General features: G+C 35.7%; 2 protein-coding genes across 4 annotated transcripts in view; both read left to right on the top strand.

Moving 5' to 3' along the window:
• LOC111058381 overlaps positions 1–18,521 on the top strand; it is a 35,728-nt gene extending 17,207 nt beyond the window's left edge. For 2 of the 3 annotated variants that reach the window (XM_039437616.1, XM_039437617.1), the window contains 3 exons: positions 1,117–1,196; positions 8,569–8,856; positions 14,081–18,206. In XM_039437616.1, the coding sequence (XP_039293550.1) occupies positions 1,117–1,196; positions 8,569–8,856; positions 14,081–15,789 (2,077 nt within the window). In that variant the 3' untranslated portion in view covers positions 15,790–18,206. Of the gene's footprint in view, positions 1–1,116; positions 1,197–8,568; positions 8,857–14,080 lie in introns of all 3 variants that reach the window. The other variant, XR_005572463.1, reaches the window with a different exon arrangement.
• Positions 3,807–5,767, top strand: LOC111058382 (venom serine carboxypeptidase). Its single transcript, XM_022345908.2, has one exon. The coding sequence runs from the start codon at positions 3,945–3,947 to the stop codon at positions 5,352–5,354; it is 1,410 nt and encodes a 469-aa protein (XP_022201600.2). The 5' UTR covers positions 3,807–3,944; the 3' UTR covers positions 5,355–5,767.
• Positions 18,522–19,129: the final 608 nt, after the last annotated feature.

Below are 19,129 nucleotides of genomic sequence, written 5' to 3'. Positions count from 1 at the left end.
TGAATTTGATGTTAATACTGGTTGTTGTGATTGCCCCGAAATTGAAAGAACAAGTCACTTGAAATATTTGGGTATTATAATTGAGCAGGATTTAAATGGAAGAAACACATAGATTACCTTTGTGATAGATTGAGGTTTGTATCTTATAAATTTTACAAACTAAGATCGATCCTTCGGCTACCAATGCTGAGAATGGTGTACTTCGCTCTGGTGCAATCATTGCTACAATATGGTTTGGTGGTTTGGGGAGGTACGTTCGATACGCATGTAGCTCCTTTATTTAGAGTGCAAAAAATGATAATAAAAACAATATTGAATAAACCAACCATTTATCCCTCAATGAGTGCTTTCAAGGATATTAGAGTCATGACAGTAAGACAAATGTATGTTTTGAGCGTGATTAAATATTTTTGTAGATACAATTTTAATTTTATGCAATTAAATAATGAAAATCATAGGACTAGGTATAATTTGTACAAATTCGCATCATATGTTTCAAACCTAACACTTATATAGCTTCAAAACTAATAAATTCTATTCCACCCGGGCTTATCATAGAACTACCTTCCAAAAGTGTACCAAGGAATATTAAGAAATGGATAACTGAGAGTCATTATTTTGATTTGTATATTGTGTAGATAATTTAATTTACATCCATTGTAATTGTACTACTATTCTGCTAAATTTAAGAGTCTCGATACATAGCTTGATTAATTCTCTTAGAATATAAGTTGTAATTTATTTATGTTATTTTGTATACATCTTTTTTTTGTTTTAATTAGATGTGGATGACCGAAGTTTGACAATATGCTACTCCTACTGGCGAACAAGTGATTTTCACTTATGCCAGTGGTTTCATTTCCACCTCTTGTACCTTTATTTGTTGATAGAATGTAAGTAAACTAGATTAAGGTACATTATCCTAAATTTTGTAATTGTTGAATTTTGTGGAGGAAATAAATTGATTTGAATTGAATTGATTTGAATTTACATTCATAACTACTATGGTGAATAATCAGTTATCAAATAATACATCATACTTACTTTTATTTTAATTTAGTTTGTATCTTATTTCACATTTTATAAGTATGTTTTGAATTTTTGTTAATTTTTCAGATATTCAGTTAAAGAGGCTGTCAAGAAGACACTGTTCATGGGAGGAAAATTTACACCAGTGAATCCGGTCATCAAAAGATGTAAGTTACACATCAACAATTTACAGTAATTTTTCTTTCAAGCATCAAAGCACAACTTACTACTCGACCTATTGAGGCTATCAAACTATACTGGAATTAATTTTGAACTGGGATTCATTCCATTCTTTTGTTATCAAGAACGAGTACATTGATTTTATTTATCAGGAATTTTACTGTTTTAGCTCCGTATTTATTTTTATTGCTGATTATGCCCACTTGAGCTTTTTTCCCGTGCGTTGGTAATGGTAGGTGCATGGGTGATTTCATGATATGATCAAACGTCCATGCCACCGGTGGGACTCAAACCTAAGACAAAGGCGTGCCTAGCAATCTAAAGTCTATAATGCCTCAGAACATTAGACCATAGAAAAATTATAGCTTAAAGATGAGCGTGCACTAGGTCGGTGAAGCGGCGCGGCGCGGAGGAGAGCGGAAAATGGAAGGTCCGTGCACTGCGAGCGCGGCGCGGCGCGGAGGAGAGCGGAAAATGGAAGGTCCGTGCACTGCGAGCGCGGCGCGGAGGAGAGCGGAAAATGGAAGGTCCGTGCACTGCGAGCGCGGCGCGGCGCGGAGGAGAGCGGAAAATGGAAGGTCCGAGCCCTCACGAAGTTACCCGAACGCGGAAAATTTCCGACTTGACCTCCGAGCACTAGGAGCGTGGCACGACGCGGTTTTGACCCCGAAAAGTCCAGAGACTTTCAGCAAAATTCCGACCTGATCTCCGTGCACTTGATCACATGTATTTAATTCCAGGTCGAATTTATTTAATTCTCCGTGCCGCGCCGCGTCGAGCCGCTCCACCGACCTTGTGCACGCTCTACTTGAGATAGGAGAGATACATTATTCATTTATTCATAGGCAACAATCCAGGCGTAAACAACAGGCATTCACCCTAAACTGCTTTCAACTAACCTTAATTTAAAATGAACAGTCCAGAGGCTATGTGCAGTTCATGGTTTGATTTACACACAATTTCAAGTCTAAGAAAATAAATCAACTAGAATTTTGAATTTATCTGATTAACTTAATTCGAAACATGAAACGTCTATCACAATTTAAGAATAGAATAAGAATAAGAATATTTATTTGCCAATGTACAATACAAATAATGAGATGAAATACATTTTTACAAATTTAAAAAAAAAATTGAAGTTTTACTTGAAACCAAGATAAAAATTATGTTTGCCCTACTTGAGCCATTTTTATTTTTCTATATTTCTTTCTCTATGACTTGAGATAGGAAAGATACATTATGTTATAATATTTTTTCTATGACCAGACTTACCCATCCTGCACTTTTCATATTCTATTGAAAGTGAAAATCTATCATACTCTGTTTAGTTCACTGGGAATTTCTATTGCTATTTATTGATCAAATTACCGTGTTTCCAGGACAGACCTAATAGTATGCCGTAGACAGTTCCCCTATGTAGTAAATAAATTGATTAACCTGTTACCCGAAAATTTAATTTTAGATAGCATCACTAAATCAAGTACTAAAAAAATAATTGATTGGATTAAATCAACAAATGTTTTTTCACCTAATTTACAACACAATTTGATTTTTTTTCTCTAGTATTGCCATCAAACTTGCATACAGTATAAATATGTGTTTTTCCCACTTTCACCTTGATTGAATTGTATAGTTATAATTATTATAGTTTAGCTTACCTTGTTGAATCAAAGTTTTACTATTGGAAGTAATAGTATCGTTTTCTGTTTTGGTACTCGTCACCGGCACTCGAACTGTGGTTTTGCTGGTTTCGCCCAATTAGTATATTATTATGTTAAAAATTATACTTCTTATTCTAAAATATTACATTGTGTAATCTGTATTTATTTGTGAACATTTTTTGTAAGGCAATAAATTTTATTTTATTTGATTTTTGATAAAAATAACATAACATTTCAACATAATTCAATGAAGGAATTTTTCAATCTAAGCTCATGAATCAATTAATTTATGAAGTCTACTACAATTTTTCACGATTATAAAATAAAATATTATTTCTTATCAAAAGAAATATCCAACCTAACCTTATCAATCGATTTACTAGGTCGACTACAATTTTAATTATAATAGGATGAGATGTTCCTTTTAATCTTTTCCCTCATAGTACGAGAAAATGTTATTATCATGATGTCCAATTAACAGTAATTTATTACTAATCGAGAAATTAAAGTGGTCAATGTTTGTCAAATTACAAAGTAGGGAGACACTTTTGTCAATCACTATTAAATTAAATAACATAATAATTGAGACCTATTTAACTGTCAATCAAATTATAGAATACATACTTTGTATATAATTTTTTGCTAACATCACATAGTAAATCAGACTTTGTCAATTTTATTTTAAACAAATTTATTTATTTGATAATCGTTTCCAGACTTCAAACCTACCACGGAGCAGTTTAGACTACTTTATCAATTTTATTCTAAACAAATCACAGAGTAATTCAGACTTTGTTAATTGTCATACAATTGGCGTTGCAAAACGTTGACCTTTTGAACCTTTATAACATTGAACTTGAATTTCGTCTCCAATCCATTAAAAAACTATCAACTCGAGATAACATACATAAAAAGTTGTGAATTTGAGATATTTTATCAAAAATTGGATTCAGATTCGTGTTGGTGCAGTCTTTTGAATTGGTTTTCTTGGTTAGTGAGGACTCAAGTACTCTTCTAACTTTTAGTGACATTTTATAGACAAATATAGTATTTATTCATCTTTTGGTGGAAAACATGTTGAAACTAGGAGGGATAAGTATTGTTGTGTTGGTGATTTTAGTTTTTCAAATATTTTCTGTGTCGGGGTACGTTTACAAAACTCCGCATCTCAAGAGGACGAAATTCAGGAGGGATGGCTCACTGTTCCTCACACCTCTGATTGAGAACAGAAACATTCCGCTAGCCAGACAGTTATCGAAAGTTGCTTCGTTTGTGCCAGATGTCAATGTGGATAGCTACGCGGGTTACTTGACTGTCAACAAAACCTACAATTCGAATCTGTTTTTCTGGTTTTTCAAGAGTCAGACGAACTGGAAAGAATCTCCTGTTGCTGTATGGTTACAAGGCGGTCCCGGCTATTCGGGATTGTACGGCTTGTTCAATGAGTTGGGTCCCTACGAGATTCGTGAAGATGGGTTGGTGAGTAGGGAGTACTCCTGGAATCGAGAGTGCAACCTGATTTTCATCGATAGTCCCGTGGGGACCGGGTACAGTTTCACGAAGTCCATTCAAGGTTTTGCTAGGAATCAGGAAGATGTTGGCAACGATTTGTATGTGGCTATGGTGCAGATTCTCCAAATGTTCCCCGAAATACAGAACGCCCCGTTCTACATCACGGGGGAGTCTTACGCGGGGAAGTATATACCTGCGTTGGGTTATGCCATTCATAAAAACAACCCTAAATCCAGTTTGAAAATCAATTTACAAGGGCTGTTTATTGGGAATGGGTTGACGGATCCCGAGAATATGATACCGATGTATGGGGAAGTTTTGTATAACTTGGGTTTCATCGATTTCAATCAGAGAAATGAGTTCGAGAATTTGCAAAATCTTGCCGTGGAAGCAATCAGGGGTGAAAAATGGGTTGACGCCGCCATATATTATGCCAAGTTGATCATAGGGTACAGGTTCTACCCTTACCCCACTCTGTATACTAATCTAACGGGGTTGGAAACCTATTACAATTATTTCGCGGAGAACTCGGCGAAATGGTTGGAGTTTGAGGAGGAGTTTGTGAGGAGTGCGGCGTTCAGGGGTGCCGTGCATGTGGGGGATGTTGCCAGGGATGACGGAAGGAACACTGAGCTCTTTCTCATGGAAGATATCGCGAAGTCTGTCATAGGGTGGGTTGAAGAGCTAGTGGAGCATTACAAAGTGGTGTTCTATAATGGACAGCTAGACCTCATCTGTGCCTATCCGTTGACTGAGAACTTTCTGAGGAAAATGGAGTGGAGTGGCGCCGAAAAGTATAGGAATTGCTCGAGGAGGCAGTGGGTGGTGGATGGGGAACTGGCAGGCTATGTGAGAACTGTCGGCAATTTGTCGGATGTTTTGGTGAGGAATGCTGGACATATGGTACCCACTGACCAACCTAAATGGGCCTACCAGCTGTTCAATAACTTTGTTCATGATCGTGATTGGTGATCGACCAATTCTACTCATTTATTGGATCTTGTTTATTTATTTCATATTGGATATCGGATTGGATTTTATACTTATTCATTTATTTGACTTATATAATACATTTTATAGACTAGGCCTATTTGTCTCATTGATCTATCTCTTATTGGATATTGATTGGACTGGACTTCGTAGTTATTCATTCTTTGGACTTCATAAATATGATACATTTTTATAAATTAAAAATATGCTGATATTCATTGCTGGTTTATTGTAAAACAAGTGAATGTTATTCATTAATGAGAATTTCCAAATCATATTTATTAGAAAAATGCTGGACATAATAATATGTTACCTACTAATCAGCCAAAGTGGGCTCACTATTTGTTTGAAAATTTTGCTCATTAAATCGTGAATAAAGTTGTGGTTTGATTGGAGTGGTTTGTTTCAATTTTTTAGGACTTTGCTCATATTAAACACATTTTCAATTGTTTATTGATAAACACTGATTTTATTGTCAATTCCACTCAATTATTTTACTCAACTTTCGCTTTCGTGTTTGTTGCAACACAAAAATGCAAATCTGTAAGTTGAATGATGAAGTGGGATTGACAAAAATATCAGTATTTCTAAACTATAAAAAATTTCCTAAAGATCAATATGTATTCAACATATCTATCCATTTAATTTAATATACATAACTTAAATCATGGAAATAATTGACTAAAACTGCCCTTTCCCTAGGTTTTGATGATTTAATGTGTAATTTTGTTCTTAATTAATCTCTCTAAGTCGAATTTCCTGTCCAAAAATATATAACGTAGTAATTTTCAAAAGTAGTTTTCAATTCAGATTGATTAAAACTAGATGAGATAAGATTTTACTCAATAATAAATTTGATAGGAACTCATATCTTCCTCTAGATAACTTGTTTATAATGCTTGCATTTTGCAGGGTTTATCTAATCTGTTGAAATAGGCAATCCTTCTCAAATCACCCTGGAATTTATTATCTGTTTATTAAGATAACAAATTGTGGTGCTCTGTCATAAATCAAAGTAGGATTTTCAAGATCCTTATTTCATTGTCCATCTGCAGTATAAAACCTGTTTCCGTTATAAAGTTTGTGATAATATCATGGTTCCACAGTACAAAACTTGTCTTATATTTTAAAATTGGTGATACTTTCAGTACTCATTATAAGACTTACGAATGACCCGGCATACGGACTTCTATTCTTGAATTTAGTCTTGAAACGAGTTTTAAGTTGCCAAATTTAAAAGGAACTTCTAATATTTTGTAAGTTATTCTCTGTTCAAAGATTAAAAAATATTTATAACATAACTACAGAACTATGGTATTGTTTATTTTTCTATTTAAACCATAATTCAAATTAATTGATACTTTTTAAATTGACATGTTCTCATTGGACATGATACGTTCTCATCTTACATCTTTACTATGAATAATTTATAATAGTTGATTAAATTTAATGATATTTAATGATAGCTACATCTTGATAATTTGTGAAAGAAGTACAGTATTAGTGTTGCTATGAATGTTACCCTATTACTAATGTTAGTAAATTACCATTCTAATATAACTGAACCTCTTTAACGTGAAATCTATGCCAGACATTTCAGAATATTGAGATATGAAGATAGAGAAGTGTACATGATTCATATAAATTATATCTTTATTAGAGTGGTCTGTAGTTTTGAGTGACCCTACTCTGAAGATAAATTACTCTGTAGACGTTTTCTATAAGCTGTTAATAAAAATAAGGTACAGTATTTCGTTTCTGTAATTCACTATTATTTCTTGATTTACCATTTTAGCCTGCAGTAATATCATTGTATACTGTTTTCGGTCATATGCTTTGTTCTTTGATCAGTCTAATTCATTTTTATAATTTCATTCTACTACGGTTTTTTACAAGTAGATTCTATTTATTTATTTAATCATTCAGAATTACACAACTTACAGAATGATGTCACAGGCTTATAAGCCCAAAACGGTTCCAATTCTAATTTATACAACAGTCCAAATGTAGCTAGGTTATGTGTCACTTCATCATTCTTCAATTACACACTCAATTTACAATTCAAAACACACAAAAATCATTTTCAAATTGAAAAAAATACTTCTAAATTGAATATACTTCCTCATACAAGTAATAGTATTTATTGGATTCAGCTTAGCAGAAACAGATTTTGAACAACTATAAATACCCATTCTATCTATGAAATATATTATTACTGTTTACGTACTCTGGCAGACCTCTTCAGTTTACAACAACAGAAACTTGAATCCAATGTAGACCCTACTTCAAGTTTTGTTAATTCAAGTAGATGCTGAGCATGTTTGACTTTTGGATTCAACTTGAAACTTGAAATAGTATAAAAATTTCGCACCTAGAGCAGAAAATGAGATTTTTCCGGCTCGAAATCGGTTTTCAAGTCCGGGGCCGTAGGCCGAGGACTAGATAAGATTGAGAGCCGGAAAAACATTTTTGCCCGTGGTGCGAACGCTATTTTTCGCCACACACAAAAATAAACAATATATATATGAGAATAGTTGTTTACTAAGCACTTCCGAAAGCAGAAGTGGAAGGTGATAGCTCTAGCAAATCTGAGGTAATCTGAATATCAGGAAATTGTCCAAGTATTTTTATTTTTTATTCTGATTTGTCTAAATAACCTAAAAGATGATGTTCAATTATGTGGGAGGTTGAGTTTATACTTCTTTATTCTTTCAAATGACAATAAGATGATATTATTATAAATGTTTTAATTATTGAATAATGAACACAAATAATGAAAAGTTTTTTGATCAGCTGTTTTTTGATCACCTTTCTTAGCGGCTGGAAAGGGTACTCTTTCCGGCCTAGGCCGGAAAGAAACCTGTTCTGACGTCAGACGAGAGTCGTCTGCAAACAATGTCTTTCAGATCTACGTAGGGACTGGAAAACAGCTGCTTTCTGTGCAGTGTGGCGAAAAAGTAAAATCTAACCTACAAATGGGAAAATGAGATGAAGTTGTCAGTCAATGTAAAATGAATATACAAACTTGAATTAAAAAAAAATTTGACTAATGTAAACGACCCTTTATAGATGGCTGCGGTATAACTTTTTGAATAGTATAGTTTTTTTTTGAATAGCGGCATTGTTTTTTTTTTGTTTTTTTTTCAAAACAACATAACATTACATGTTTTTAATTGTTTCTCTTTCTCGTTACCAGCGGATAAACCGGTGAACCCGAAAATGGAGAAAGCGAACGGACCAGTGGACATCTATGACATCCACGACATCTGCGAGCCCGGCCTTTCGTTTGAGGCGGCCATCTTGCGCTTCAAAGCCATGATGCAAACAGATGACGATCAGCTGGAGGCCCAGCAGCGCCTGGTGTGTCGTGACCTTGAGGCGACCTTCGGCCACATCCTGCCCGGAGTCAAGGCCAAGCTGTTCGGGTCCTCTCAGATCGGATTGCGGCTCAAGGACAGTGATACTGACATTTTCATGGATTGTCGTGAGTATCAGCTTATTTATTTACAATATGACAATTATGACTGAGTCCAACAAGACCCATAGTGGTCCAAAAACAAAAAAATAGCACTGTACAGGAATGAACATGGTGTAAAACTAAAATTATAATAGATGAGTACAGTAAAAATGTGGATTATACTAAAAACAATATGAAAAGATAGTAATAGAGAAAATGAAAAGAAGAAAAAAGTCATGCAGTTCATGATCCTCATGCAAAACGCATTATCTACATTTCTTAAATATGTAGGTAAATTTGTATTCTTAAATATGTTTTCTTCGTATTTTGTTTTTGGCAAATAAAATTCATTCATGTCATTTTAAAAACAAACACAAGGCTTCTTGATCTTTGAGCTTATGATCTTTCATCATAGAGAAAATATAGCTTAAGAAGATATCCCATGGTAGTTATGTTCCAAATTTCAAGCCGACTTTTGGTAACTCAAGCCGATTACTGTGGACTACCCTCTATTATTACTGTTTTGGCCGGGTGAGAGTCCAAGAACGACACTGTTTTAGATTAGATTAGAGTTCTTGTTTTTTGTATTTTACAATATATACTGCCAGATATACTAGTTTACATTAAATGACAGTATTTCTAATTATTCAACGAATTTCACTAAGTATAAAAAAATCAATCAATGGGAATAAAGATTGAATGCAATTTGATTTACGATAATATACAGGTGTTCTGAAAAAAAGGTGCCCAAACGTCAGGGCGTGATTCCTCTCATCAAAAGAAGAAAAAAGTTCTAATTAACATAAGTCCCAAAATGCTTAGTTACCAAGTTATACAGGGTGGAAGATTTCTGTTCCCTTGCCGAAACGAAGCCCTACAGGTATTTGTTGGCTGTTAACTAAGATGTACAATTGAGCTTACTTCATGTAAAATAACCTGAAAATGAGATAAAACTGTTTCCAGACCTGTAGCTACAGTAGTTTTTAAGTTATGTGACGAAATACGCGAAACTTGGTCCCGAAAAACAAGTTCCTTTAAGGTTTGAAGCTGATACAATAAACACAAAATATTATTTTACAGAACTTGTAGAAAATTTAATTTCGAAGAGAAAGATGTAGAATGAGTCTATAATAGACAAACGCAACCTTGAAAAAATAATCATTAATTACATACAAAACGCATGAAAAATAGACAAAATTTGTTGAGCTCTCTATTTTTCATGCGGATTGTATGTAATTAAGGATTATTTTTTCAAGGCTGCGTTTGTCTATTATAGACTCATTCTACATCTTTCTCTTCGAAATTAAATTTTCTACAAGTTCAGTGAAAAAATATTTTGTGTTTATTGTACATTTAACATAGTAAATCAGCTTCAAACCTTAAAGGAACTTGTTTTTCGGGACCAAGTTTCGCGTATTTCGTCACATTTCTTGAAAATTACTGTAGCTACAGGTCTGGAAACGGTTTTATTCAATTTTCCAGTTCATTTTACATGAAGTATGCTAAAATTGTACATCTTGATTAAAAGCCAACAAATACCCGTAGGGCTTCGTTTCAGCAGGGGCACAGAAATTCAACGAAATCTTCCACCTTGTATAACTTGGTAACCAAGCATTTTCGGACCTATGTTAATTAGAACATTTTTTTCTTTTGATGTGAGGAATCACACCCTGACCTATGGCCACCTTTTTTCAGAACACTCTGTATAATATTGTGATTTAACTAAATAAATCGGCGGTGTTTTAACAAATAATTGTCGAGTCTTTGAAGAGGATATAGAATAATATCCTTCCCATTACCACGTGACCGGGAAATTATGAGAGAATGCCAGCATCACATGGTTCTACGAAAAATAACTACTAGGACTATCAGCTTGAGTTAACAGTGAAAATTGGAACATAATTATTTTCTCTATAGTCCAGTCAAGGAAGGGCCATAGAGGGAAAAGTTAGGAAGACAATGTTTAACCCAGTGGCGGCTCTTGGGTGAAAAAGTAGGTACAGCCCAATTTTGAGTAACAAATCGACCCCCCCCCCAGTTATTAGATAACCCCCTCGCCGATGGCTGATTCAATTCATATATTATATCATACTCGTATATCAGAAAAATAATATAAACTGGTGGTCTGTTGATTTGAAAACAAAACAGTTTATTTAAATAATAGCTCCCACATAACCATGAGTTACTCTTGTACCATGATTGCTGGAAGTTTCTTCGGTCAGCACCACCTCCATCGGCCGATTTTTGAGTATGAAGAATTAGTTGAGGCTTTTTAACAGCTATCAAATCTTTTTCGCCACACTGCACAGAAAGCAGTGTTTTCCAGTCCCTACGTAGATCGAAAGACATTGTTTGCACACGACTCTCGTCTGACGTCAGAACAGGTTTCTTTCCGGCTAAGGCCGGAAAGAGTACCCTTTCCGGCCGCTAAATTTCAATTATGCTAAAACAGCTGATCAAAAAACTTTTCATTATTTGAGTTTATTATTCAATAATTGAAACATTTATAATAATATATCTTATTGTCATTTGAAACAATAAAAAGTATTAACTCAACCTCCCACATAATTGAACATAATCTTTTAGGTTATTTAGACAAATCAGAATAAAAAATAAAAATACTTGGACAATTCCTATATCAGATTACCTCAGATTTGCTAGAGCTATGACCTTCCACTTTTGCTTTCGGAAGGCTAATAAACAATTATTCTCATATAATCCTATATATATATATATATATATATATATATATATATTTGTTATTTCTGTGGGCGAAAAATAGCGTTCGCACCACGGGCAAAATGTTTTTCCGGCTCTCAATCTTTTCTAGTAGGTACTCGGCCTATGGCCTCGGACTTGAAACCGATTTCGAGCCGGAAAAGTCTCATTTTCGGCCCTAGGTGCGAAATATACTATTCTGTACTTTCTTTACACTTAGAAATGGTGTTTAAATTAACAAGCAAACTAAATCGTTTTCAGGCTCCATGTTTCACGTTATACAATAAAATAGTCCAGTCAAATGGTCGTTTTTCAGGAAACATCTTCGAAAGAATTTTTCTCGACGGTTCTATATGTATTTTGGGGCGCTGAATTCGAATTTGAAATTTGCTGACACGCCAGAGGGGGCTTCACTCCCAAATCCCCCAAAAAACCCTAAAATTTTGGACTTTTTTCAATTTTTCCATTTAATCTCGAAAACTTCGAGTTTTTGGAGAAAAATTGCTCTCTAAGAAATTAAAGATAATAAAATTTCCAATAGATTGAGTGGTTGCACAGGATTCTACCATTCTTGGTTCCGGAGCTACGGATTTTCAAAAAAGGGGTATTTTTTAAGGGGTTTTCAAAATTATGCAATCCTACCACTTCTACCCTATACAACTTGGATATTTTTCTAGTATAGATGAAAAACCACACATCACGTGAAAGAACAATTAATTCTGAACAGGATTCCTTAGGAATTTTCGAATTTAGTAGTGGGGGAGGGGAGTACACCCAAAAATAGAAAATCATGTCCTACAGTCAAAATACAAATTTTTCATTATAATACCTTTTCAAGGCCTTCCTAACAAAAAAATACATATTTCGGATGAAATCATCTCACGAGGGTTATTTCCTATGAGAATCACCCGTTAAAAACATTTAATTTCAGTATTTCCTAGTGGGGGGGGGGGTACGTCATAAGGATACGTCAAGGATCAAAATTTTGAACACTTATAACTTTTGACAGAATGATCAGATCTCCTCGTATTACAGCTTGTCAAGGCGGTTCAAAATCATGTATCATAACTGGAATTTGATGAAAAAATAAAAAATTCCTCCTTTAGTGTATTTTAGCCCATATTTAAATACACAAAAAATGGCCAATTCCTATATTCAAAACTGTGTATCTCGGTAACCCGAAATGATAAAAAATGGTACTTGGTCTTGATTTGAAGAACAGAATCTCCACTTTCATGTCATGTGGGCTAAATGAATTTTGTAAAAATATAATCGTGGGGTAAGATACGTTTGTTTCAAAAAATCAAGAAATTTGCGATATTTTCCTCATTTTCACAGTCTTGACAGTCTTTCGATAATGAACAGTCATGCATGATGGATTTAAGGCAACGTAGCTTATAGAGCATGTAATTCTCTTTCAATTGCGACCAATCGCAAGTTTCTATCATCTATCTTACTCGTTTTAGAGACTCTTGAATAACAGTAAAAACGCAGAAAAAATGAGAAAATGAAAATAATCATTTTTTCAATTGGCTGTAACTTTTGAACGGAAAAATTGAAAAAAAAAGTTCAAAATTTCAGGGGGTTTTGGGGTGAAGCCGCCCTCTGGCGTGTCAGCTAATTTCAGATTCGAATTCAGCGCCCCAAAATACATATAGAACCGTCGAGAAAAATTCTTTCGAGGCTGTTTCCTGAAAAACGACCATTTGACTGGACTAAAATTCACACTCATAACTTTCAGAACACAACAGCATCAGTCACCACGCGTGTCGCCACTAACGATCTAACATAACCTCAACAGGAGGAAATAGGACAGTCATGAATAGAGAACATCCTCAACGTGTACTAAGATGTCAGAACTAAGCGAATACCTATAATAATGAGGATAGACCCAGAGCAGCCAAGAGGCAACAAGTGGGCAGTACCTGGGCTATGAGTCATCATTTCTAGTCACACTGAAGCTATGAAGCGAGCAAGCCGTTGTCATGGCAACCAAGCCATAGGTGCTGCCAGCTAGTCGGAGCTGACATTGGGCTGTACCTGGCTGCAATACAATAGTCATCTTTTGAACAGTGCTGCCACCAAAATGCATTCGCAGTGTTGCTAGCAAGCAGTAATGTACCAGCAATATTGTATGATATTTTTTCACTGTATTTACACTACATTCTAAGATCACAAATAAATACAAGGATGCTTTATTAAGTAAACCAATATTTGAAATCATATTGCACTATTTTCCTTCTTCAAATAGATTATTGAATTGATATTTTTTTATTTTTAAAAACTTGGTATGCCCGGCTGTAATTGCTGCCCCTGAAGAGCCGCCACACGGGGGTTAAACCAGCAGCTCTGTTTAGGGTAGTAAGTAGGTAAATATATTGAAAGTCCCCACCCCTACCCCCTGTGCTAAGATGTAAGAAACAATTTGTTTATTAAGAGGGCTCTTGCGCTCTCATCATCTTTTACATTGTTTTCTTTATTAGTTTTCGAGTATTTCACTTGAATAAATGAGTGTGTTTTTGCTTTTTTGCAGCCAGCGGTCAACCGCAACGCAATTTCGTGCAGAAATACGGCTACCTCATGTTCGACAATAAGTGTTTTGAAAAAGTAGTGAAAATCGCGACAGCTCGAGTTCCCATTATGACCTTCAATCACGTAGAAACGGGACTACTGTGTGACGTCACCTTCCTCAACAAACTCGGTCTCAAAAACAGTGAAATGCTGAGGTTCCTCCTATCTTTGGATCCCCGTATCAGGGATCTCGCTCTGATCGTCAAGTATTGGGCCAAAGTTCACGAACTGGCCAGTTTGGGCAATTACTCCAACTACGCCATCACTTTTATGGTCATATATTACCTCCAACAACTTCCTGAACCGCTCGTGCCACCCATATACCACCTCCAAAAACTAGCTGATAAAAAGGAGGTGTGTGAAAACTGGGATTGTAGTTTCTGTAGTGATGTCAACAAGCTACCCAAAATCACCAACACATCTACAACCAAAGAATTACTTTTAGGTTTCTTCGATTATTGGGCGTGTTTCGACTTTGAGAGAAACTTAGCGTGTACTCTGTTGGGTAGAACGTTCCAAAAATCTGAATTTCAAGATTATGAAAATCTACCGGATGAGTTGGAAGGATACAAACGGCATGCAAGAGAGGTACACGCACAGTTAGAGGCTGATAAGCTGTTAGAGACAGCGGTAGACAAGGAGCAGAAGCTGACTTTCAACGAGAAAAGGTCGAAGTTGAGCTTCTTTGAGAAGATCCATGCGTTGAACTACGATCTCCCGGTATGTATACAGGATGCGTTTGATTTGAGCTACAATATCACGCGTATGATAAGGGAGCCGTTGTTGAAAAGATTCCAGTGGTTGTGTGAGTATGCACGTGACGAGGTTTTGTCGAAACAAGAAGATGGAAAAGCGTTATTAGATCTGTTTTTGCCACCCAAAAACAAACCACCTGAGATTGTGACTCATGAATTCACCAATCAGAAAGATCTCTTCATGGATAACTATACCATTCTCGGGGTGAACTTGAAAGAAGAGCGTTACAAAGAGGTGTGGTTCATTTTGGCGAGACTTACCCTTGTTTTTGTGCTGACTCATATCTATTGCCTGGAGTTTGAGATGGACGACTCGAACGAGACGAAAGCGATAATGAGCAGTGAGAGGATGGAGTTGATTGATAATGTCTATCGCACGGTTTGCATGAAGATGAAGGGAGCCAGTACCGTGTTCCATAACCGAGTCCATTCAAGGAAACGACTGCTGATGACAAATGATGCCTTCATCAACGAGTGCGTAGTAACCCGCGAGATCATCATGTTTCTCCGAAACAAGGAGCGTGAAAAAGGTGATTTCTCAGAGAAATTACTGGGCAACTTTACGATGAAAATCAGATTTTTCTGTTTCCCTGAGGAACCACGTCCTCGCCTTATGGTACAGTTCATTAACTGTAAATCCCCCCACTTCAATACGGTTTCAAACTCGCTGAATGCTGTTCTATTGTCCGGCTTTCAGCGCAACATTGAAAGATGCATCAAAGAAAATAATCTGCCTGTGAAGGAGTATTTGAGGGATGGCGGTGGTGATTGGTATGACTTTGCCAACTACTTTGAGGATTTTGTAAGGAACTGTACGGAGAAGGGGAGGGGCTTGTGTGAGGATCCCAGGTATGCTATAGTCTTACAAAAAACTGAGACCATTCAAAATGATAAAAAGGAGGAAGAGTCCACTTGATCTCTATCTTGTGCTGAGTGTTTGATAGTCATTTCAAAATGGTTACTAATGGCTAGTGATTACTAGTGACTTACTAGTTACTAAAAATGGTTACTATAGTGAGGTCCACGTTATAATGACAGTATTTGATCAACTTTGGTTTTGCTATCCTTGTCCATCCTTTTCTAGGTCCACAACGATGCCAATTATGTTTTTGACAGTGTAGAAATATAATTTATTAATGCAGAGAATCGGCATCGCTATTCTTCTATCTTCATCTACTGCCATTATAACGTGGACCTCACTATAGTACTTGGTTACTAATACTGCCTATTCAAGGCGGATTCCCACATATAAGTGAACGTGTTCAAAGGTGACATTTCAAATCCTCCGTATGCTTCTAATCGAGCACAACTCTTTTTCATCCTAGTCAGTAACACACTGTCTTTCACAATTTCATAAATATATATTCTTTTTATTCAACGATAGATTGCTATCTAGTCTAGGGACTAATGAGCAACTTTTTTCTGTACCATAATACTAATAAATATTTCATACAAAAGAATCCTCCTTAGGGTCTCCTATTCAAATTCTAATATTATTAGTACACTGCTTATGACTGTACTACACAGGCGGGTTTCACTCATTTCCTGCTTGCTTTGCTTTTCACTGGACACAAGACACTTGAATCAGCACTAGACCAGTTCAAATGGCTTCTTCCTTTTCATCCTCCTCACCAATCCTCAATTTTCCAGTAGCTGGATTGCTTCGATGTTGTCGTATTGGTGGAGTCGGGCCGCTTGTTTCTCTGCATGCCTCTGGATTTCGCTGCATACCAGGTCGACTTGCAGGTCTCTGTGTAGGTCGCTGTTTCTGACGTACCAAGGAGCATCAGCAATGTTTCTCAGCACCTTGTTTTGAAAGCGTTGTATGACTTTGATGTTACTGTCTTTGGTACACCCCCAAAGTTGTATGCCATACCTACATACTGGCTTTAGAATCTGTTTATACAGGAGTACTTTGTTTGGAATTGACAAGATGGAGTTCCTTCCAATCAGCCACCAGAGTCTCTTGTATTTTATTCCCAGCTCTTCTCTCTTCTTCTTAACATGGACCTTCCAGCGAAGCTTTGCATCCAAGGTCATACCTAGGTACCTGGCATCATTGGCAAATGGTACTATTTGATTGTTAATGGTTATTGGTATGGGTTGAGCCCTCTTGTTGGTGAAATCGATATGAACTGATTTTGCTTCATTGAGTTTAATCTTCCATTTTGTTGTCCAGTCTTCAATTTTTCTGAGATATCTTTGAAGTTTTGCTGTAGCACTTTCAATCTTGTCATCTATATCTAATATTGCTGTGTCGTCGGCAAATGTTGCTATTGTATTATTCTCGAGACATGGTAGATCACTTGTAAACAGAAGATAGAGAATCGGCTCTAAAACACTCCCTTGTGGTACTCCTGCTTTTATTTCTCCTAGGCCAGAATAAGCATCTTCAAGTTTCACTCTGAAGTATCGTCCAGTTAAATATGACTGTAAGATGTCTGTGAATTGCTTTGGAAGTGACTTTTTCAACTTATTAATTAGTCCTCCATGCCAGACTCTATCAAAAGCTTGACTCACATCCAGAAATGCTGCAGAACAAACTTTTTTCTCTTCCAACGACCTTTCTATTTTATTTACAATCCTGTGTACCTGATCAATAATTGTTGAATGTTTTTTCCTGAAGCCAAATTGATGATCTGGTATCAATTTTTTCATTCCAATAATCGGAGTCAGCCTTTTCAACAATATTCTTTCAAAAAGTTTTGACATTACTGGAAGCAGAGATATTGGCCGGTATGATGAGATGTTGTGGGGCTCTTTTCCAGGTTTTGGGATTATTATCACCTCAGCTACCTTCCACATGCAAGGAACATATTTGAGTCTAAAAATCTGTGTTTACCAGATGATCAGCAAATGCTTGAATTTTTCTGTATTGCTTTTAGCCCATGAGCTATCCTGTTTCCTAATTGGTGGTGCATGCTGAATGGGTCTTTTCAATTTCCTGGCTGCCTTCCAGAGAGAGTAGTCGGTGCTTTCATCTCCTGCTAGATTTCTCAGATAATGATTCATCGATTCATTCTTAATTTGTTGGATTTCTCTTCTGAGCTGTTGAGTTAAATGATTAAGTTGTCTTTTATCTTGTTTGTTTTTCTTTTGGAATTCTTTCCAAGCTCTCCTAGACCTAGGAAAAAAAACAATTTCATATGACAATATACTCACTTCTGCTCCTGTATCTAATTTGAAGTTTACTGGTATATTTTCAATTGATAATGTTTTAAACCAAGCCTTTTCATTGACAGTGTTAACTAGATGTACTGAATCAATAAACTCGTGAGCATCAACTATTGCTGTTGAATTTTCCACAATATTATAAAATGGTTGAGGTAACCTTTGCTCACTCAGTCTGAAATTATTTCTTCTAGTTTTATTCAGGCACATTTTGCTAAAATGATTCACCACTCAGTCTGAAATTATTTCTTCTAGCTTTATTCAGGCACATTTTGCTAAAATGATTCATCTTACCCAATTATTACACCTTTTACCAGACACTGGGCAGCTCCTACCTTCCACATGCTGCATTCCGCAATAGCCGCATACAATCTTCTGATATGAGTTTGTTTTCCTTTTATCGTACTTGGAAACTGGGTAAAGTGAAGAAAGTCACTAGCCCCTTCAAAGTTGCATAAAATGAATTGAATGATTGACCTTTCTCTTGTTTGCAAGTTATAAAATTGTATACATTCATGATTTCATTCTTCTTTGGTAAACAATAGCTCTCTAATGTTCTTAATATTGATTCTACCGTTTCTGGCTCATTCACATCTTGTAACGATTCATACAAAATCAAAGCTTCATTGCCTAACAAGTTGTTCAATCTTGCAACTTGAATTTGGTTGGACTTTTTATTTGTCTCAGTCGCTATAAAATAATTTACGATATTTTTCCTGAATAGTTCGAAATTCTCTGAGACATTTTCCCCGTTGCATAGTAACGGTTCTGGCTTGTTGAAATCCATGTTTGTCTTTTAAGAAAAAATACGTTAATTACCCAATTTTATTACTCACTAAATCCTGTCGTTATCATTCTCCTTTTCTGTTCAATTCCTTGACTGCGCCATGTGTAAATATCTTTATAAATTTGAAGCAACCATCTTTATTTACGTAGATAACAAACTAAACTGAGTAGACAACTTATTATAATATCAAACAGTTATTATATGATTAAGTAACATTACATGATATACAAACATTCTGTCAATACCTACTATTACTTTGTAGGTATTGGTTCTGTACAGTGAGAATATGATTCCCATA

This window comes from Nilaparvata lugens, chromosome 11 (assembly GCF_014356525.2).
Source record: "Nilaparvata lugens isolate BPH chromosome 11, ASM1435652v1, whole genome shotgun sequence".
In the NCBI taxonomy this organism is placed as follows: Eukaryota; Metazoa; Arthropoda; class Insecta; order Hemiptera; family Delphacidae; genus Nilaparvata; species Nilaparvata lugens.
The sequence above is the reverse complement of the archived record's forward strand: the minus strand, read 5'-3'. Positions and strand labels throughout refer to the sequence as shown.

Bases quoted from the DNA above. Each gene is read 5' to 3' on its own strand.
- LOC111058382 (XM_022345908.2), top strand. From the start codon at position 3,945: ATGTTGAAACTAGGAGGGATAAGTATTGTTGTGTTGGTGATTTTAGTT.